This window comes from Solanum stenotomum, chromosome 11, assembly GCF_019186545.1.
Source record: "Solanum stenotomum isolate F172 chromosome 11, ASM1918654v1, whole genome shotgun sequence".
NCBI lineage: Eukaryota > Viridiplantae > Streptophyta > Magnoliopsida > Solanales > Solanaceae > Solanum > Solanum stenotomum.
The window spans coordinates 1713855-1736873 of record NC_064292.1 but is presented as its reverse complement, the minus strand read 5'-3'; the positions used below and the strand labels follow the sequence as shown (position 1 = coordinate 1736873).

The window sequence follows — 23019 nt, the reverse complement described above, 5'->3', positions numbered from 1 at the left end:
ATCATAAAAAAGTTTCAAGCTGGAAGAACTACTTATGTTAACACTTGAGAATTTACAAAATTCAAAATTCAACAACCAGGCCAACGCAACAAATATTAAACTACATATAGTGTATGTGTTTTGGCCTTCATAGAAAGTTCAATGTATAACATTCTACAAAATATATGTAACATACTATGAAATGTGTTAACATTGAAATTTACTTTAATCATGTTACATATTTGCACGTCTTTCTTTACAGCTATTTTTATCCCCACAATATGCCTGTGCCTTGCACGGGCACCCTTATCTAGTATATATATAAGAGAACCTTAGGCCCGTCTACGTGGCGCCACCAGAATTCAGGATTCCCTTTTAATTTATTTATTTTCAAAACTAGCCTTCCCCTTTCATAAAAAGTTGCGATTTTTATGAAAAATTGTTATTTTTTTGAAGAGTAGTGACTTTTTTGAAGAGTTGTGACTTTTATGAAGAGTTGCGACTTTTATGAAAAATTGTGATTTTTATGAAAGGTTGTGACCTTTCCGAAAGAGTTGTGACTTTTCTGATAAGACACAAAAAAATATTTGTTCACACTACTCTTTGTTGTTTATAAATAGAGGGAAATAAACTGAATAGTTTTGTGTAATATTTTCTCTTTCAAGTATATATAATAAGTTGAATTGTTGTCCAATATGATGCATTCTCCCTTTAATTTTCATTTTAATAATTACTTATGATATATTTAAATGAGAACTTTAAAATAATATATGTAAAACAAAAGGTAGGGCTGAACTTTCTACACGTTAAAATTACAATATTTGTTCACTTTTTCCAACCTTTTACAATTTATTTATCTCTACACCAACGATTATTTATTATTAGAATATTTAATATTACCGGTTGATGCATTTGATTCCTCAAAAATATCGAATAGTAACACCTCCTGAAAGCAAAATGATAAATTATAAAATCAGATGATTGATTGAAGGATAACTGATAAGATATTATAATTATCACTTTCTTTGTAATCTTTTAATTTAAATGACTAATAGATTTTAAATATTATTTTATAAATTTCGTAACATTAATTTTCCTTCACGGCTTAAATCTGTGTGACACGAAGACAAATTTACCGTTGCACCAACATACTCATGATATGGTAGTCCCTTTTAGCACAGTAATAATAAGGTGTGTAGAAATTTATTACTTGGGGGACCCTTATTCTCTTGCTTCAATTATTGAAGTGAAAAAGTAATGAAAAACCAGACTCCATTAGAAAAAGGACAGTTTACAAATACAGTTGTACCAATTACTAGCAAAAAAGAGAAAGTCTGAGAGAAATCACAGGTCATTCTTCTTTGCAAATCACTCTTAGCATTCATCAGGTAAAATAAAGCTCTTACCGACACTATTTGAAGATATATTTGTCAAAATTCTTAAAGAATCATTTTGTGATCTCCTTGTTTTGATTTGCAGATATCAGAAATGGAGATTGGGTTAGCAGTTGGTGGTGCATTTCTCTCTTCAGCTTTGAATGTTCTCTTTGATAGGCTTGCTCCTCACGGTGATCTGCTCAACATGTTTCGGAAGCGTAAGGATCATGTTAAGCTCTTAAAGAAGCTGGAGGACATTTTGCTTGGGCTTCAGATTGTGCTAAGTGATGCAGAGAATAAGCAAGCATCAAATCGACATGTGAGCCAATGGCTTAATAAGCTCCAGAGTGCTGTGGATGGCGCTGAAAATTTGATAGAAGAAGTCAATTATGAAGCTTTGAGGCTTAAGGTGGACGGTCAGAATCTTGCAGAAACAAGCAACCAGCTAGTAAGTGACCTCAACCTGTGCTTGAGTGATGATTTCTTTCTTAACATAAAGGATAAGTTGAAAGAAACCATTGAAACATTGGAGGTGTTGGAAAATCAAATTGGTCGCCTTGGCTTAAAGGAGCATTTTGTTTCGACTAAACAAGAAACTAGAACACCTTCAACTTCTTTGGTTGATGATTCTGGTATCTTTGGAAGGCAGAATGAAATAGAGTATTTGATTGGCCGTTTGCTGTCTATGGATACAAAGGGAAAAAATCTGGCTGTAGTTCCTATTGTTGGAATGGGCGGCCTGGGTAAGACAACACTTGCTAAAGCGGTTTACAATGATGAGAGAGTGCAGAAACATTTTGGTTTGAAAGCTTGGTTTTGTGTTTCTGAGGCATATGATGCTTTCAGAATAACAAAAGGTTTACTTCAAGAAATTGGCTCAACTGACTTGAAGGTTGATGACAATCTTAATCAGCTACAAGTCAAATTGAAGGAAAAGCTGAATGGAAAAAGGTTTCTTGTTGTCCTTGATGACGTGTGGAATGATAACTATCCTGAGTGGGATGACTTGAGAAATCTTTTTTTACAAGGAGATATAGGAAGTAACATCATTGTGACGACACGTAAAGAGAGTGTTGCCTTGATGATGGGTAGTGGGGCAATCTACATGGGAATTCTGTCTAATGAAGACTCTTGGGCTCTATTCAAACGACATTCACTAGAAAATAGGGATCCTGAGGAACATCCAGAATTTGAAGAGGTTGGAAAACAAATTGCAGACAAGTGCAAAGGGTTGCCTTTAGCTCTAAAAGCACTTGCTGGTATTTTACGCCGCAAATCAGAGGTGGATGAGTGGAGAGACATTTTAAGAAGTGAAATATGGGAGCTATCAATTTGTTCCAATGGTATATTACCAGCGCTGATGTTGAGCTACAATGATCTTCCTGCACATTTGAAGCAATGTTTTGCTTATTGTGCAATATATCCCAAAGATTATCAATTTTGCAAAGACCAAGTTATTCACCTGTGGATTGCTAATGGTCTTGTACAGCAGTTTCATTCAGGTAACCAATACTTTCTCGAGTTGAGATCAAGATCACTGTTCGAAATGGTCCCAGAGTCTAAATGGAAACCGGAGGGATTCTTAATGCATGACCTTGTCAATGATTTGGCCCAAATTGCATCTTCAAATCTTTGTATAAGATTGGAAGAGAACAAAGGATCGCATATGTTGGAACAATGTCGGCACATGTCCTATTCCAAAGGAGAAGATGGTAACTTTGAGATATTGAAATCACTCTTTAAATCAGAGCAGCTGAGGACATTACTTCCAATCAATATCCAGCTCCATTATTTTGATATTAATCTAAGCAAGAGGGTGCTACATAACATACTGCCAAGACTAACATCCTTAAGGGCATTATCGTTGTCAGGCTATGAGATTGTTGAGTTGCCAAATGACTTGTTTATAAAATTAAAGCTCCTGAGATTTTTGGATATTTCTCGGACAGAGATTAAAAGGTTGCCAGATTCCATTTGTGTGTTGTATAACTTAGAGACACTTCTCCTGTCATCTTGTGATTATCTTGAGGAGCTACCGCTGCAGATGGAGAAGTTGATTAACTTGCGTCATCTTGACATAAGCAACACTCGTCTCTTGAAGATGCCGCTACATCTGAGCAAGTTGAAAAGCCTCCAAGTGTTAGTGGGAGCCAAGTTTCTTTTGAGTGGTTGGGGAATGGAAGATTTGGGTGAAGCACAGAACTTGTATGGATCTCTATCAGTTGTAGAGTTGCAAAATGTGGTTGATAGAAGGGAAGCTGTGAAGGCAAAGATGAGGGAGAAGAATCATGTTGACAAGTTATCACTGGAGTGGAGTGAAAGTAGTAGTGCCGACAATTCACAAACTGAAAGAGACATTCTTGATGAGCTTAGCCCACATAAAAACATAAAAGAAGTCAAAATAACCGGATATAGAGGGACAAAATTTCCAAATTGGCTAGCTGATCCTTTGTTTCTTAAGCTAGTACAGTTGTCTGTTGTTAACTGTAAGAACTGTTCTTCCTTGCCATCACTAGGACAACTCCCTTGTTTGAAATTCCTTTTGATTAGAGGGATGCATGGACTAACAGAGGTGACGGAAGACTTCTATGGCAGTTCATCCTCCAAAAATCCTTTTAACTCTCTTGAGAAGCTTAAATTTGAAGATATGTCGGAGTGGAAGCAATGGCACTTACTAGGAAATGGAGAGTTCCCTACACTTGAGAAGCTTTCAATTATAAATTGCCCTGAACTCAGTTTGGAGACACCCATCCAACTTTCATGTTTAAAAAGGTTTCAAGTTATTGGTTCTCCAAAGGTTGGAGTTGTTTTTGATGATGCTCAACTGCTTAGATCCCAACTTGAGGGAATGAAGCAGATTGAAGAATTATATATTAGTGATTGTAACTCTGTTACCTCCTTTTCTTTTAGCATACTGCCCACTACCTTGAAGAGAATAACCATATCTGAATGCCAGAAATTGAAATTGGAACAGCCAGTTGGTGAGATGAGTATGTTTCTGGAGTATTTGAGTCTGAAAGAATGTGATTGTATAGATGATATATCACCTGAGTTGCTCCCAAGAGCACGCGAATTGAGTATTTTCAGATGCCAGAACCTTACTAGGTTTTTGATTCATACTGCCACTGAAAATCTCTCTATTTGGAATTGTGAGAATCTTGAAATACTTTCGGTGGCATGTGGAGGGGCCCAGATGATGTCACTGACTATTAATGGCTGTAAGATGCTGAAGTGGCTGCCAGAACGTATGCAGCAACTCCTTCCATCTCTTGAGAAACTGTATCTGTTTGATTGTCCAGAAATAGAGTCCTTTCCTGAAGGAGGATTGCCCTTCAATTTACAACTCCTTGTGATCAACAATTGCAGGAAACTGGTGAATGGCCGAAAGGAGTGGCGTTTACAGAGACTCCCCTGTCTCACAGAGTTGTGGATCTCTCATGATGGCAGTGACGAAGAGATTGTTGGTGGTGAGAATTGGGAGTTGCCTTCCTCTATTCAAAGACTTACCATAATCAATCTGAAAACATTAAGCAGCCAACATCTCAAAAGCCTCACCTCTCTTCAATATCTACGTATTATGGGTAATTTACCTCAAATTCAGTCAATGCTAGAACAAGGCCAGTTTTCTCACCTCACTTCGCTTCAAAGTCTACAAATCGTGAATTTCCCTAATCTCCAATCACTTCCTGAATCAGCACTGCCCTCCTCCCTCTCTCAGCTGACCATCTATAATTGCCCTAAGCTCCAATCTCTTCCAGTAAAAGGGATGCCCTCTTCCCTCTCTAAACTAGATATTTTAGAATGTCCATTGCTCACACCACTACTAGAATTTGACAAGGGGGAATACTGGCCAAATATTGCTCAATTTCCCATCATAGAGATCAATCGGGAATGCATGTGATGATTAAAACGAATGACTCTTCAACTGATGTAAGCTATTCTTTTCCCTTGGAAGCTTTTTATTTCCGTTTACTTCACTTTGCTTTTTTTGGTAATTCTTTTCATTTTTAATCACTAGTTCTGGAAACATGCATTGCACGTTTATCCCAAAATATTTCATATAATTTTTGTATTGCAAATGACATATTTTATCCCCTTCAAATCTATTAGTATTTAGTAAAAAAATATCCACCATTTTTATGATAGAAAGTACATATATCTTCCTAATAAAAAGAATACACCCTTAATTATAAAATTGACTAAAAGTGCATAAAGTAAAAATAACTAATTATTGTACAAATACAATAGTCAAATGAGGATACTAAAATACCACATGTTAGGTTAATGTATACAAAACAACTAACCAATGTAAATTCTCAATATTAATAATCATAAAACAATAAAAAGTTATACAATAACAACAAACAAGAAACATAAACATTAAAAAAAAAACAAATAAAAAGAGACAAGAGAAGAGAGCGTAGAGATTCTCTTTTTTTTTTTTTTCAATTTGTTTTAACTGTGTACAATATTGTGTCAAATGTCACTATTCATAGGATAAGATCGAAGAACAGTTAGAGTTGTTATGAATATGACATTAATTCATTTGATCATGGATGAGAGGTGGTAGAAAAATCGTAATGAATATAATTAGTGGGAGTTGCATATATTTACATAATGAAGAGTTAGTGGTAATAAATCTATGTAATATACTTCACATTAATACAAATATTTATATACAAAAAAGAATATAAACAAGATAAAGATTTAGACTTAACAATTTTAAGATCCAATATGAATGCAATTACAGTTGCTACACGAAATTAGATTATTCACAATATTCTTCTCTCGAACTAATTTAAGAGGGTGATTTAACAAATAATTCTTGAGGGCTATTTAAAAAACAATTCCACAAATGAACCGAAGTCAACATATATATTTTGATTCCTACGTCACGCGAGTAATCAAATATTATTCGTAACCACTCACGTCTTAGCTATCAACTCACTTGATCAAATTCATAATTAGGTCTCTCAGTCGTTTCCAGATTTCCCTAGACCTCACTGACTCTGATTTCGTCCAAATTTGGATTAGGCTAGGAAATTCCAAGTTACTACCAAAAAGTTTTCTGACCCCAATTCTTTCTCCATTGGCTTTTTCCTAACGACGAAATCAGGTTGTTACAGTATTGAAACTCCGAAATAGAACCGTAATGAATTTAACATGATTTACTGATCTGGCAATTTATAAAATTCTAACCTATAGTTGGAAGTTGAAAAGAACTTCCAAACATTGAATTAGTTTAGGAGGATGAAAAGTTATTCTAGAATATTGAATAGGCTGCAATAAGTAGCAATTGCAAGAAAATTAATCCAACCTTTTTTATACTCAAATACTTTATTGATTGTTATTAGACTTTAAGTATGCAACGTATGTGTTCATTCTAGGGTAGTATTGAATATGATGATTTTCTTAATTAATGAAAGAACATTTAATTAATTATATTTTATAATAATTTAATCTAGTGTAGGGATAAAATGGTAATTCAACTTTTCACTTTGGAGTTTCCCAATTCATTGAGAAACTTTCAATCTATACATCAACATTCAACCATGTATATATAAAGAAAAACAATTATATCTATATTTTTGAAAACACTATAAAGTCAATTTTCCTTTTTGCATTGTAATATGGATTGCACACAACAACTTCTATTGAAAAAAGGAAAGACAAAATTAGGAAAAATAGTATCAATAAATTGGAATGAAAAATGTAAAATTGTAATAAGAGGAAGAGAAGAAAAAATCAGTACAATATATTTACCTAACCATGAATAAGGAAGTATGTTGAGTAAAAGAAGAGTAATGCAAAAGTGTGAGCTGATATATGAAGGAAATTGACTAATATAATAATTTGTATTAAAAAATAATAAAAAGACCACTCTTCAATTTCTGTCAAAAACTACAAGCTCAAGATAATATAAATTTATTAATTTAATAAATGACATAAATAAATAGCATACATTGTATGTATGTGTAGTTAATGGGGTAGTGAAAAAGACTCTTTCTAAAATTATTTTTCTCTTTAAAGTATTTTTAAACTTGTAATATTAGTGATATAGAAAATCATATAAAGTCATAAGCTACTGCAAATTTTTATAGTAATTATTTTATTAAACATTCCAGAAATGTATAAATTAATTTTGGAAAGCTTGTAAAATGAGAAATTATTATTTCTTACCGTTATTTTAGCTATTATTAACATTTAGTATGATAACATTTAAAAAAGTAGCCTCCTTTAAATATTAACTGTTTCTAAATTAACGTAGCCAAGAATTTGAAATGTTTTGACGTTTTGTTTATCTAAACACGCATAATTTTGCTTTTGAACTTGAAACATGTAATTAAGCCTTGGGTTAATTATAATTTTATTTTTACTATTTAATTAATTAAATAATTTATAACATTTTAACATAATGAAGGGGTAAAATGGTAATCCAACTTTAAAGGTTGGAGCTTCCCACTTTTAGTAATACTAATTTCTAGGAACGTGCGTTGCACGTTTGTTTCTTACTATTTTATAAATTTTGTACATGATTGAATTTAAGTGATGTCTTAAAAAAATTTATACGTATGCATCTTTACTTCTACCTTATAAATATAGAGAGGTTGTTTACCATGGACACTTAGTTCAAGCAGTACTTTACTAAGTACTACATAAGAAAAGATTATTGAGAGACATAAGAAAAGAAAATTTATTAACATAAAATAGAATTTACATGCTGAATTTCACCTGAAATTGGATAAAGGAAACAAAACAAAAATTGTTTTTGAGATTTACCTTAAAGGAATAGAAGATCATTGATTCGGTCTCGTAATTTGAGGAACACAAAACCTGATTGAAAGAAAAAACAAATATTGAAATGAAAAACATTATTACCTAATGTAATTATAATAATCTATATTTTATTACCTAATGTTACTCTTAAAATTCTGCACTTTTTTGTGTCAATGTATATAAGTTACCAAAATTAATGGTTATATGGTACATGAAAAGTTTGATATATATATATATATATATAAAATACTTAATTAATTAAATATTTTATAATTTTGTTTATTTAATTTAGGGGTAAAATGGTAATTCAACATTATACTTTGAAACTTCGCACTTCACGCGTGTTGCACGTATAACCCATGTAGTACATACACTATAAATCACCTAATTACTGCAGTATAAACATAAAGTTTTAAGTGATAAAAATACAAACTGAAATTGATGAGCAGATAGCTTAATAAAATTACTTCTTTGTTGAATGAGTGATTAGATATAGTGTAAACCTGCAAAATTGAACAAACTCAATATTTCATAAAGATTTAAGCTATATAAAAGATCAGGTGGAAGGTGTACCCATCAATCAAGAATAAGAAACTTGATATTAACATATGACAATATAGTGGAAGTATCAACTCCAACAATCCTTTGTCACAATCTACATATAATTAATATTGCTATTCTAATAATATAGCTTTTTGTCATGCTTTCCCTATTAAAAAAATGAAATATTAGAAGGACCCTAATAGGAAAAGACAATAATCTAAAATATTAACTAAGTACTATATACATGCAAAAAATATGAACAACAAATTTATAAGTTATACATACTATTTACTTGCCATTAAAAGAAATCTGGACAAATAGACATTATCCAACTGCTTGAACTTTATCCCTGTGTGTATTTTGCAAATTAATGAATTACATATACAGTTAAGGAAGAAGTTGAGGGGTCACATTAGTATATGACAGGACATTAAGAGAATCAATATACTTATTGGAGAGAAGTTTGATTGTCACGTTACACGTACGTCAGTTGGTGAGATTGATAATAACTCATCAAAAAAATTGACTAATAACTGGAAGAGAATTAAATGGGAGTAAAAGGAATGACGGATATAAGTTAATTTTTGTATGTTCTTTTAAAATGATTATTTAACTTTCAAAGGATGTTATCTATTATTTATTGTTTTATATTATTTTGATTTATTTTAGGGATAAAATGGTAATTCAATTTTGTATTTTGAACCTTCCCACTTTTAATATAATATGATATATGATATGATATGATGATATATGATGATGTTGTGCTCATCATCAAACACATAGCTTTATATTTAAGCTTCATAGAGAATCTAAATTTTTTAAAAGATAATCAAGGATAACGATCACAAGTTTTAGGAAATAAGTGCAACTTCCATTGTCAGAATAATTAGATGTTATATAATTCTATATTTCTTGGATAGCGACCAGACAACTACACAGGGCAATGCTTGATGTAAGAGCTTCAGATATACATTTGCAGGGTGTTTATCCAACGAGTAATAAAATCACAGTCTTCAGATATCTTCTCTTGCATATACTTTTGCAATTTTAAACTTTATTTTGAACTGTACATGTTGTTGCTAACTTGAACATGTTATGTGCTTAATCAGATGTGGATTTTGAAGGGCGAGTACGACAAGTCTGGTCCATCCATTGTCCACAAGAAGTGCTTCGAAGGTGTTGCTGCTATATTTTACATCTGTTCATGAGTTCTTTTTTATTTTTTTGTTCTTTCCGCTAAAGCTATTATGTCATCCACAGTGAACTCAGGTCTGCTGTTATAGGCAAGTCTTTGAGATGGGGCTATATCGCTGATACTATTTCATGTTCCCAGTGCAAGCCTCTTTTATAAGTAGACAAACTCGATTTGTAAATATGTTTGGGACTCAACTAGTGGTTAGAGTACTGATTTTGTAAGATTTGTGTACGAAAAATCAAATTAGAAAGATAACTCGCGATGATTGAATAAGCTCGAAGAAGTGGATCTGAATTTCAAATCGTGTCTTTTTTTTCATGTGTGTGTGTGAGAGAGAAATTTGAAGTGTTGTTTAGATTTGTTGGAATAGTCTAAAGAGATTGTCTCTATAAAATTTGAAGACATTTGATGGAGATCTGATTAGATGATTTTGAACAACAATTGCAACTGAAGATGGATATGTATATTATTTTCGTAGTTAGCAACGTGTTATATATTTTTATAGTGGATATATTGTTTTCTCATTCGGTATTTGGTGTCCACATTGGAGTCCGACTAAATTTGGATTTGCGCATTTCAAGGGGCGGCATTCTTGACATGATTTTTTCCATTATACGGCTCGTGCTCCTAAATTCTAATTAAGGATTGAAAAATTTCAACTATCTCACCACAACTCATATTAGTTATATTGGATATACAAGTGTAAACTAAGAAATATAACTATGTAGGTGCAAGTATTTTTGAAAAAACCCAAATAACAAGCCAAAATAAAGAAAGAATACTAAATCCTACACTCATTAACTACAACAACTAAAAAATATTTTTAGTCATTGAACTCCTATGCACATTCTACTGCAAAACATAAGTAGAAGAACTTCAAATTTTGGCCATGAAATGACGCCATTTTCTCACACTCAAAATGATCTTAAATTTCATGAATGAAACAATATACATTACTTTGGTTGAAGNAGAAAGAATACTAAATCCTACACTCATTAACTACAACAACTAAAAAATATTTTTAGTCATTGAACTCCTATGCACATTCTACTGCAAAACATAAGTAGAAGAACTTCAAATTTTGGCCATGAAATGACGCCATTTTCTCACACTCAAAATGATCTTAAATTTCATGAATGAAACAATATACATTACTTTGGTTGAAGCCCCATTTTCTTCCTCGCTTTCCCAACGTATAAATCCTTAGACTTGATCATCCCGGGGACTAATCCAATGATCGTTGTGAACAAAAATTGAGCCACTGCATCTTGTCTTCCTAATGAAACAATCATCTGACCCAAGTTTATGCATATGTTTGGTCTAACGTTGAAAAGTAAAAACGTCGAATGATTTGGATTTTTTTTTTAATGAATACTAAGTCGCGATAAAGATAGAAAATTCCGATGGTATTAATTTTGATATGGATCACCGTTGAGAACTTTGCCTGAGGTATTAGTTTTTCCCTGTTTAGAAATGTTTCCTGTAGCTCCTAATTGTGATGATTCATTTACACATTTTTAAAATTTCATCTTATAACAGCTATAAAGTGTGTCCGAGTCAATTAGATGTTACAAACTTGGCTCTTCTTTGTTTAATTCACTTTCTTCAATTTAATCAGAAAATATTTCTCTAAAGGCATGTCGATTTTATTATTTTACACGATTTCTGTTTGTGTTACTTTTTCGATTTCTAATTTTGTTTTATGAATGTTTTTTACAGTTTAATTTTTCGATGCTTCCAAGTTTCAGCAGTCCTGATTCCTGAAGTTTTCTGGGTGAGCATGGTTCTCTCCTTTGAACTGTGAATTGCATCTTAACAATAATTTGATTATTGAATGCATCTTAAGAGTTATACCGCTAACGAAGATATTAAAACCGTTGAAGAGATCCCCTTGAATGGTAGAAAAATAAAGCAACATCAGTAATCAGTATATAGTGTAATTGATCAATTATGTTTCAGGCAACTTGTGGACTCTTTGACAAACTAAAATTAGTATAGATTGTTAATATTGATGCTGCTGCTGATGTTAATAATCACTTGGCTATTGTGAAATACGTTGAGGATATTTGTTTTGTTTGTCTACAGGTGGAGATATACAGCCGTTGTTACGAGAAACAACCTTTGGTTATCCAAGGTGCTGGAGCAGGAAATGATACCACAGCAGCTGGTGTCCTAGCTGATATCCTAGACATTCAAGATTTATTCCCTTGACTGAGTATTATACACTGAGACACAAACATCCAATCCTCAAAGGACGAAAGATCGGTTCTTCTTGTCCATCTGCTTCCAGATTGGAGATTAAAATCAGGCTCAGCTAGCACATTCATTTTTTGAGAATTTTCTCGATACACACGACTCAAATGTAACAGAGCAAACAGAGTCATTTTCCTCAGTGCTGGACTAGTCTTTAGGATTTCACTTCAGCGTAATCAGTACGTTTGCTTTGTATTTGTTACCTCAACTTTTTATGCCATCACAATCTCTTAGTTATTACACTTTTCAATGTATGAAATGATGTGATATCATGCTCATGATCTACACTAAGATAATCATTATCCTAAAATAGAAAAGAACTACTACATGATATCAAGCAGGAAAAAGAACCATATAGCCAGTGTAGGTATGATCAGTTTAATCCTTCCCTCCCCTCGTCATTTCAACGTCTGGACACCAACCAGGCTCAGAAATTCAACCAAATATCAAGAGATGCTAAAAGAAAGTCTTCTTTCACTAAACCTTACCAACTTGTTTGCGACTAAGGTGTGTGTAGTTGTTGTTGTTGTATCTAAAACTCAGCTACTACTGTACGATCAAAGTAGCGACCAGTAGGTCCTCCATCAGGCAAAAGAGCTAGCATGACAGGTCCTTCAGCTCCTTCTTCAACAGGCATTGTTCCTCTATGCCAGGATAAATCTGTATTGACGAATCCAGGATGGACACAATTGATGCACATTTTCTGGTACTTTCTTGCAACAACTCTGGTGTAAGCATTAAGTGATAGTTTTGATATGCTATAGACTGGTCCACTCATCTACCAACCGTTCACCTCGAGAGCATCTTGTTTCAGATCATGCAAAAAATTCTGCAGAATCTCTTAATAACAAAAGGGTTACTTCAAGAAATTGGCTCAACTGACTTGAAGGTTGATGACAATCTTAATCAGCTACAAGTCAAATTGAAGGAAAAGCTGAATGGAAAAAGGTTTCTTGTTGTCCTTGATGACGTGTGGAATGATAACTATCCTGAGTGGATTGCTAATGGTCTTGTACATCAGTTGAATTCTGGTAACCAAAACTTTCTCGAGTTGAGATCAAGATCACTGTTCAAAATGGCCGCAGAATCTTCTAAAAGGGACGTAGAGGAATACTTAATGCATGACCTTGTCAATGATTTGGCCCAAATTGCATCTTCAAATCTTTGTATAAGGTTGGAAGAGAACAAAGGATTGCACATGTTGGAACAATGTCGGCACATGTTCTATTCAATAGGAAAAGATGGTGACTTTGAGAAATTGAAACCATTCTTTAAATCACAGTGGCTGAGGACATTAATTCCAATCAATCTCCAGCTCCGTGATTATGACAAAAGTAAGCTTAGCAAGAGGGTGCTGCATAACATCTTGCCATGACTTACATCCTTAAGGGCATTATCGTTGTCACGCTATGAAATTGTTGACTTACCAAATGACTTATTAGAGACATACTTGATGAGCTACACCCACATAAAAACATAAAAGAAGTCGAAATCACTGGATATAAAGGGACAAAATTTCCAAATTGGATAGCTGATCTTTCATTTCTTAAGCTAGTACAATTGTCGACTGATAACTGCAAGAACTGTTATTCCTTGCCAGCACTAGGAGAACTCCCTTTTTTGAAATTCCTTTTGATTAGAGGGATGCATGGAATAACAGAGGTGACGGAAGAAAAACTTTCAGTGGCATGTGGTGGATGTGAAAGTCTCAGTATTTTTTATATTTGGGGCTGTTGGAAGCTGAAGTGGCTGCCAGAACGTATGCAGGAACTCAAGCAACTTACTCTAGGAGATTGTGGAGAAATAGAGTCCTTTCCTGAAGGAGGATTTCCCTTCAATTTACTACGAATTGCAAGAAAGTGGTGGAAAACCGAAAGGAGTGGCATTTACAGAGATCAAACATGATGGCAGTGACAAAGAGATAGTTGGTGGTGTGAATTGGGAGTTGCCTTCCTCTATTCAAAGCCTAAAGGTATCCAATATGAAAACATTAAGCAGCCAACATCTCAAAAACCTTACCTCTCTTCAATATCTAGATATTGAGGTTAATTTACCTCAAATTCACAGCCAGTTTTCCTCCTTTTCTCACATCACTTTGCTTCAAATTTTACACATCTGGAATTTCCCTAATCTTCAATCACTTTCTGAATCAGCACTGCCCTCCTCCCTCTCTCAGCTGGATATCTCCCATTGCCCTAATCTCCAATCCCTTCCGGTAAAAGGGATGCCCTCTTCCCTCTCTAAACTAGATATTCTCAACTGTCCATTGCTCAAACCACTATTAGAATTTGACAAGGGGGAATACTGGCCAGAAATTGCTCATATCCCCACCATAGTGATTGATCGGGAATGCCTGTGATGATTAAAACAAATGGTGTAAGTTTTTCTTTTTCCTCATATGCCTTCTACTTGCTTGAACTTTAGGATGATTTTAATTTTAGATCTCAATAGCAATTAATGTTATTTGAAGATTTGTGTACAGAAAATCAAATTAGAAGATAACTCGCGATGGTTGAATAAGCTCAAAGAAGTGGATTTGAATTTCAAATCGTGTCTTCTTTTTTGATGTGTGTGTGAGAGAGAGAAATTTGGAAGTGTTGTTTAGATTTGTTGGAATAGTCTAAAGAGATTCTCTCTATAATATTTGAAGACATTTGATGGAGATATGACTAGATGATTTTGAACAATAATTGCAACTGAAGATGGATATGTATATTATTTTCGTAGTTAGCAACGTGTTATATATTTTTACAGTGGATATATTGTTTTCTCATTCGGTGCTCGGTATCCACATTAAAGTCCGACTAAATCAGGATTTGCGCATTTCAAGGGGCGGCACTCCTGACATGATTTTTTCCACTCCACGGCAGAAAAATCTCAACTATTTCACCACAACTCATATCAGTTATATTGGATATACATGTGTAAACTAAAAAATATAACTATGTAGGTGCAAATATTTTTGAAAAACCCCAAATAACAAGCCAAATAAAGAAAGAATACTAAATCCTACACTCATCAACTACAACAACTAAAACATATTTATAGCCATTGAACTCCTATGCACAGTCTACAGCAAAATGTAAGTAGAAGAACTCAAATTTTGGCCATGAAATGACACCATTTTCTCACACTCAAAATGATGTTAAATTTCATGAATGAAACAATATATATTACTTAGGTTGAAGCCCCATTTTCTTCCTTGTTTTCCCAACGTATAAATCCTTAGACTTGATCATCCCAGGGACTAATCCAATGATCGTCGTGAACGAAAATTGAGCCACTGCATCTTGCCTTCCTAATGAAACGATGATCTTAGGCGATGGTCGAGGCTCGTATATTGCAAGTTTGCTTTCTTTTCCTCCGCTCATCAAAAGTTTCAAGTTCTTCGCGGCCACTAGAGCATGATTTTGAGCCGAATATCCTTGTTTAAGTTCCTGATAGCAAAGAAGCATCAGAATTCAATTGAAACATTTTCAAGAAATAAGAGATATGCAGTTTAGTGCTTACCTTAATATCGGTTATATCTCCAACAGCAAATATGTTTCTGTGACCCTTGATTCTAAGATTTTCATCAACCTTCAATCTTCCAAAATTATCGATTCGATCCTTCAAATACGTCTCCCTTAACCACTCTGAACCCAGTGGCTTTCCCGTGCAAAGAAAATGGCAATTGGCTCTGATAGTTTCCCCAAACGAGGTGAAATATGTTTTGTTTCCACCCGAGTTGTTCGTGCTATTACTCAAATCGACAGATTGCATCAATTTCACTTCCACATTCTTGTTCTTTAACCATTCTAAAGTCTTATCAGACGCTTTTGGTCCGATGAACTCTAGTAGTCTGGATCCGTCGTGCACCAAAGTTACCTTCTTCTGAGGAAAATCGACAGCGATTTCTACAGCAAGTTCAACACCAGTAGGACCACCACCAACAATCAATATAGATTCAGCTGCTTTTATCTTTTCATTCTCTGCAACAAAAAGATTAACGATGCAAAAATTAGTCGAACGTCACAACATATTGACTAGTAATATCCTCACTAGTACATCTCAACATTCACGACAAGACAATTGACTGAATCCCATGAAAAATTGCTAGAGGAACCACTCAACGTATACAAAACACCCATGCTTTAGCTTTGTTTTATCATTTTCCAAAAAGGACACTAAAAACAGTCGAGCCTCGCGCCATTTTGACTAGTAATATCAAGTAGTAATCTACAACGTTAACAGGACGCTCACAAAAGAAAAGATTTAATCACTAGTACATCTCGTAAGAGAGTAAAGCAGTCACGATCAAGACAATTGGCTGAACCTCGTGAAACTAAACTTGCCAGAGGAGCCGATTTGCAAATAAAGAATCTTTGCTCAAAGGATACAAAACACAAATGCTTTAGCTTTTTTTTATCATTTTCCAAAAAGGTTGATAAACTTAGCGAGCATAAACATTTCATATGATTATATGTACAAGTAATTTGCTCATTGGAAAGCATACAAGATGGTAAATCGAACGAATAAAGCACATGAATGATATCTTAAAGAAGTCTTTGATGCTATGTAATATGTATACATACCTGTTTGATATTCTTTCAATCTGTATGTTCTCGTTACAGGCAGGGGATCGTAGTGACCGGTAGCTACCACAAGATAGTCATAGGTAACTTGATGTCCATCTGCAGTCAAGACTTCTTTGTTGGTGATATTAGTGACTTCAGACACTATGAGACGCCCATTGGTGAGGTAATCTTTGTGGTGGATCAATGATCTCTCCGCGAATGAAGGCTCTACCGTTGCTCTTAAGTTCGCCCATGGTATCTCGAAATAGTCCTTCCTGTTGACAGTTTTTTACTAATTAAGACACATTGAAGTACACCACAATGATTGATTTCTCAGATGATCACTCAACTAATAGTTTTTATCTCAGAAAGTCATATTTCTTCGAGATTCCAAATTTCTTCAGCAAAGAAAGTGACTTTCTGAGATAGTAACTACGGAGGCGTTTTTTTCAATTTGTTCTATTTTGAAGAATCCAAGCTTGATGGACAAAGTTATACCATACTTGTACTAGTGGAAGTACCAAATACGATGTGGAATCAATTGAGGTGCAGACAAGCTGACTTAGACATTACGATTATCAAAATAATAATAATTAGCAAAACTTATTGAACTTATGGATCAATAAGAGTTAAATCTGCATCAAATTGAAGAGACTTTGCAATGAGGGAACCAGCAACTCCACCACCAATCACCACCACTCTCCTCCCTCTTCCGCCATCGCCCTACTCTGGTGGATTCTCCATTATACTCACATTTATTTTCTTCACAAAAGAAGAAGAAGAAAAAAAATTGTGGAAAATTAAGAAAGAGAAAAAAGGCAATTCAAGAATTGACAAAATAAATAAAGAAGTAGAAATAATATGGAAATTGTCAACTACGCGGGAGTAACAGCAGTTTAAATTAGTAATATTAATATTAATGACCAAGTCATGATGAAAGGGACAAAGAAAATAACATCTTGTTTGAATGGTTGGTACATGTATTATTATTATTGCGTTGTATCGTTAGTTTAAATGTAATATTTATGTATATTTATACATATGTTTTGTTTTATAATTGATTTGATGTAATCGCGTCGGTATCTTATTTTATTTTTATTTATTATTTCCTTTGCTGCAGTTTATGTGGCACAATTTGAAATTCGAGAGTCAAAGATCGTGAATTTGGGTAGAAATTTTTTTGAAATAAAATTTACTTATTTGGAAACTACGTATAAAGTATTACTCCTATAAGTTACAGTAATTGACAATTCAAAATATATGAAAAAATTACGATCAAAGAAAGATTTGTTTTGATCTTGATATTAGAAAAATTCACATAAATTGAGACAATAATAATCATATTTTATCTTCTAATATATCCTTTAACGACAGATCTACATCGTACTTTACTTTTTTCATAGGTTAATGTTTTAAATTGTTAATATCTAGAATTATTTAATAATAAAAAATAATACAACCAATTTAAATATTATACTTATTATTATTTTACAATACAAGACAATATAATAAAATATATTATGGTAAAATATTAGGTTGTACATCCAAATTAGAAAAGTGTCAGCATAGAAGGATTCCAATTAAAGGAAAGGAAATTCAATATAGTATTATCGAAGAAACCTTCAAATTTCTAGTAAGGCCGTCTATTTCATTTTATATGATATTTTTTTTTTTATAAAAATATTAATTTTTATATTAAATTTTTTTTTTTAACATGTTCATCTTTTCTTAAACTTGAACCCCCATCGATTTTTTCATATGGTTACTTCTTTATATTTTCAACCTCGTTTATAGTAAAAAATTCTGACTTCGTCATTGCCATCAACCACGTTCAATTCCTTCATCAGCAATCGTTTTTCCTATGGTATGACTTAGAAGTGTGTTAATTTTACTATTCACCACCATTACCACTCATTTTTTAAGTGTGTTAATTTTACTAAACTAATCGTTTTTACCATCCTCAATTTTCTCTGAATATAATATTTAATTATTAGTCAACTTTTATTTTTCATAAATATCCTAATTATTGAACACTACATCATTCCTTTATGGGCCAGGCTAATTATTGAATATTTTAGTTCCCATCTTCTTGTTTCACATCAGCATAGTAATATACTCATATGAGTTGGGCTAAATATCACACCATTTCATACTAGGCAATATAATTTAAGTTGTACTCAAATTTTAATTATTTTTTTAATGTGTTCATCTATTTCAGAATAATTTTAGATAAAAAATTTTGAAGTTAAATTAAAATGATTAAACTTCAATTATATGTGCATGAACTTCAAGAAAAATTATCTGAACTAGCATCAGGTAAAAAGGGTTGAACTTCAACCACTAATGACTTAGGTTCAGACACATGACTCTGATAAGTATGACTTCAGACATTATACATCTGAATTTATTCCGAAGTGATTTATAAACTTTACACACTGCAAGTATAACTCAAAATTCAAATGGTGATACTAAAATAAATTGGGTATCTCCGCACTTCGGCCACTTCTCCCATGGGTTTCCCATACCTATAAGGTTTGACTTACCAACAAGGATTGTGGTAGAGTGGTAAGTACTCTTTCATCGTTAATTAGAACTCAGAAGTCTCAGGTTTGAGTTCCCATTGGGTACGGAGTCGCCTTTGATAGAGAACATTTTACTTCCCAATGTGGAATTTCTCGATGTGAATCCAGATTTAGTCAGGCCCCAGTGTGGATACCAGACACCGAATGAACAACCAAAATAAAAGGCTTGATCACTTACTAGAGTGATACGTAAAAATCTTATCCGTCATTTTCATTCAAGTATTCCATATTTGTATCACATGTTTATGTTAAATCAATATGTACATAATATATATTTGTGTATATACTTATTTCACTCAATTATGCTTAGCTAATTAAATAAAATCTAAAGTATAACAAGTAGATCGAAAAGCTTAACAAATGCCTATATAATAAGTTGGTTCAAACTTTTTTTAAAATACTCACATTATTTGGCTAGTTTACTCTTAATATTTTAGTNATGCTTAGCTAATTAAATAAAATCTAAAGTATAACAAGTAGATCGAAAAGCTTAACAAATGCCTATATAATAAGTTGGTTCAAACTTTTTTTAAAATAGTCACATTAGTTAATATTTTAGTATCGTATCTTGTTTGATTTGAAATAGATCAAGAACCATAATCATGTGGTATCTCGCATTAAACATTTTAAAAATGTAATTAACTACATATATAGGACATATAAAGTACAAAAACACCCTATTATTTGCCATGTAGTATAAATTTAATTTATATTTGTAGTTTATTCCTTATTAAACTGAAAAAAAGGAGACAAGTTTATCTACCTGACATGTATTATTTTGAAGATTAATACAATTAGTGATTGTTTTGAATAAAGAATTTCTTTATTCTTAATTTGAGATCTCATATTTCAATAGGAGAATAAAGAATTTCTTAGTAAAAAATATTATTTTTTTCTACTATTTTTAATCAAAGATTTCGAATTTGAGCATTGAAATCAAAGATGTAATTGACGTCATAAAAGGTTGATTTTTTTGATTTATTTCTTTAGGAAGGTTTAATATGAATATAATTGCTTCATAAATCAATTAAATTATTCGTATCTATTTTAAGTAATTTCATTATTACATTAGTAAGTAATTACATCTCATGCTTTCTGTGGTAATTACATCTCATGCTTTCGGTAACACTACATCAAAAATAATTTTTAGCTGTAATTAATTAACAATAATAACTCAATTACCGCTAAATATATACAGTTAACATTCTTCGTAACTTTTTCTAAAACCTATAGTAACATTGGAATTTGGATCCAATAATAATTAACTAATATTGATAAATATTTTAACATTCTTTATTAATATACATATTTATTGCCGCTAATTATTAGATGATGTAAATGTAGGAGTAGAGCTAACCATGAAAAGATTCTGATTAACTCAATAATTATTACATAGATTATGTATTTTGCATTAATGAATTTATTAAATATTATAATTAAAAAGAGCTATGGAAAATTTAGAATTCACAAATTTTAAAGGGAAAAGGTCCTGATTTACCCCTAAACTTTATGATTTGGAGCTGATATACCCTCCGTTTAAAAAATGGCTCATATATGCCCCTGCTGTTATAGAAATGGCTCATATATGCCCTTTTACTTAACAGAATTTTTTTTAATAAATTAAAAATTCATTCTTTTTACTTTAATTTAAGAAAATGTCATGTGGCTTTTAAAATACCCACCTTCCACTCCACCATACCACCCGACCCAATTGGAAACAAAAAATCTCACCCACCCAAATTAACCTAACTCATTTCATTTCGTTATTTCCACACTCAAATGAAACCAAAAAAAATTGTGAGGGTTCCAGTGAGCTCTACAATCCTGAGTTCGGGTGATATTTGAGAAACGAATATTCAAAACTTCGATTTATCGGTGAAATGGAAGGCAAAATAAAAATAAAACGTCAAACTGCCTCTTTAGAAACTTAAGCGGCCGCAGTAGTGCCCTTCTTCCTTGGATCTGCCTCAGTTCCTAAAGTGCCCACAAAATAATAAACCCAGTTATTTATCAAGCATTTAACATACCAAAGTTTGCAAGCATCAAATATTATTACAAGAGATGCGTTATGCATCCTATATATTGCACATTTAACCTTTACTTTGTTAGGGTCTATAAATTGATCCATCTTAAATAGAAACTAGGTAAGCTTATATACCGTAAATCCACAACTTAAGCTAAAAGTGAGTGATAATCTATCTCTAAACAAACATGTTCATTTAGTGTGAAAAAGATCAATGGATAAGAAAGAACAAATTGCTTGAGAAATGTACCAAGCAGAGGGCACCCCCGGATAAAGAGAGGAAACACAATCTGGTAAAAAAGAAACCCTCGAATTGGAAAAGGAGATAAATGTATGCCCAGAACAAAGCCATCAAGAAATCATTCTCGTCCTTGTATAGCCGAAAGAAGAGGCAATTAAGGGAAATATTTATTTAACTGTATTCATGTCCTAAAATTAGCAATCTTCACTCAAAATGAGACCGGATACTAACAAAAAAATTATTTTTGTTTCTGTTGAGGTGGAAACCATGAAATGAAATGGGTGAAGTTAATTTGAGCGGGTGGGTTTCTATTGTTTCCAATTGGGTCGGGTGGGTATGGTGGAAAGTGGGGTATTTTAAAAGCCACATGACATTTTCTTAAATTAAAGTTAAAAAAATGAATTTTTAATTTATTAACAAAATTTCTGTTAAGTAAAAGGGCATATATGAGCCATTTCTATAACGGCAGGGGCATATATGAGCCATTTTTTAAACGGAGGGTATATCAGCTCCAAATCATAAAGTTTAGGGGTAAATCATGACCTTTTCCCAATTTTAAATTTTAACTCAATCTTTAAGTAAGTACCTATTCATCTTTTTTACTCATATATTTAAATGTTTCGAATTTGAATCATGAAAATGAAATAACATTTGATAAAAACATTTGAAAATGTAATTTTTCAAATACAAATTCAGATTAATCCAATTTGGATGCAAATGGATTTGTGAATGAGCACATGGAGATGCATTTAAGAGAGCAAAAACCACATGGTTCTGACTTCTGACCAACCCACCTCGTTAGGCACAAATAATTTGACCAACCCACGTCATAAAAGTAGAACTGTATATCTTTTTTTTTTTTTGTTAATAATAATAATAATTTGAGCAACTCAGTTTAAGTCAACTATAATTGTACTCAATAAGTTTATAATAAATGCTTGAATTTCAAAAGATATGTTACGCTAATATATATATATAAGAGAACCTTAGGCCAGTCTACGTGGCGCCATCAGAATTCAGGATTCCCTTTTAATTTTTTAATTTTCAAAACTAGCCTTCCCCTTTTATGAAAAGTTGCGATTTTTATGAAAAATTGTGATTTTTTTTGAAGAGTAGTGACTTATTTGAAGAGTTGTGACTTTTATGAAGAGTTGCGACTTTTATGAAAAATTGTGACTTTTATGAAATGCTGTGACCTTTCCTAAAGAGTTGTGACTTTTCTGATAAGACACAAAAAATATTTGTTCACACTATTCTTTGTTGTTTATAAATAGAGGGAAATAAACTGAATAGTTTTGTGTAATATTTTCTCTTTCAAGTATATATAATAAGTTGAATTGTTGTCCAATATGATACATTCTCCCTTTAATTTTCATTTTAATAATTACTTACGATATATTTAAATGAGAACTTTAAAATAACATATGTAAAACAAAAGGTAGGGCTGAACTTTCTACACGTTAGAATTAAAATATTTGTTCACTTTTTTCAACC

At 32.6% G+C, this 23019-nt stretch overlaps 2 protein-coding genes, 1 long non-coding RNA gene and 1 pseudogene across 4 annotated transcripts in view; 2 read left to right on the top strand and 2 right to left on the bottom strand.

Annotated features, from left to right (window-relative positions):
* The window catches only part of LOC125844279 (uncharacterized), a 31898-nt gene extending 26775 nt beyond the window's left edge, over positions 1-5123 (bottom strand). The window contains exon 1 of the long non-coding RNA XR_007444134.1: positions 4987-5123. This is a non-coding gene — a long non-coding RNA (uncharacterized LOC125844279). The remainder of the gene's footprint in view (positions 1-4986) is intronic.
* The window catches only part of LOC125844255 (putative disease resistance protein At3g14460), a 91680-nt gene continuing 69939 nt past the window's right edge, over positions 1279-23019 (top strand). The window contains exons 1-3 of the mRNA XM_049523537.1: positions 1279-1367; positions 1459-5285; positions 9785-9851. Of these exons, the coding sequence (XP_049379494.1) occupies positions 1468-5256 (3789 nt within the window). The 5' untranslated portion in view covers positions 1279-1367; positions 1459-1467 and the 3' untranslated portion in view covers positions 5257-5285; positions 9785-9851. The remainder of the gene's footprint in view (positions 1368-1458; positions 5286-9784; positions 9852-23019) is intronic.
* Positions 12941-14482, top strand: LOC125844455 (putative disease resistance protein At3g14460; annotated as a pseudogene).
* The window catches only part of LOC125844261 (uncharacterized), a 101245-nt gene continuing 93444 nt past the window's right edge, over positions 15219-23019 (bottom strand). The window contains exons 2-4 of one of the 2 annotated variants that reach the window (XM_049523542.1): positions 16698-16954; positions 15634-16094; positions 15219-15560 (exon numbers count right to left, since the gene is read on the bottom strand). In XM_049523542.1, coding sequence (XP_049379499.1) covers positions 15297-15560; positions 15634-16094; positions 16698-16954 — 982 coding nt within the window. In that variant the 3' untranslated portion in view covers positions 15219-15296. The remainder of the gene's footprint in view (positions 15561-15633; positions 16095-16697; positions 16955-23019) is intronic. The other variant, XM_049523541.1, reaches the window with a different exon arrangement.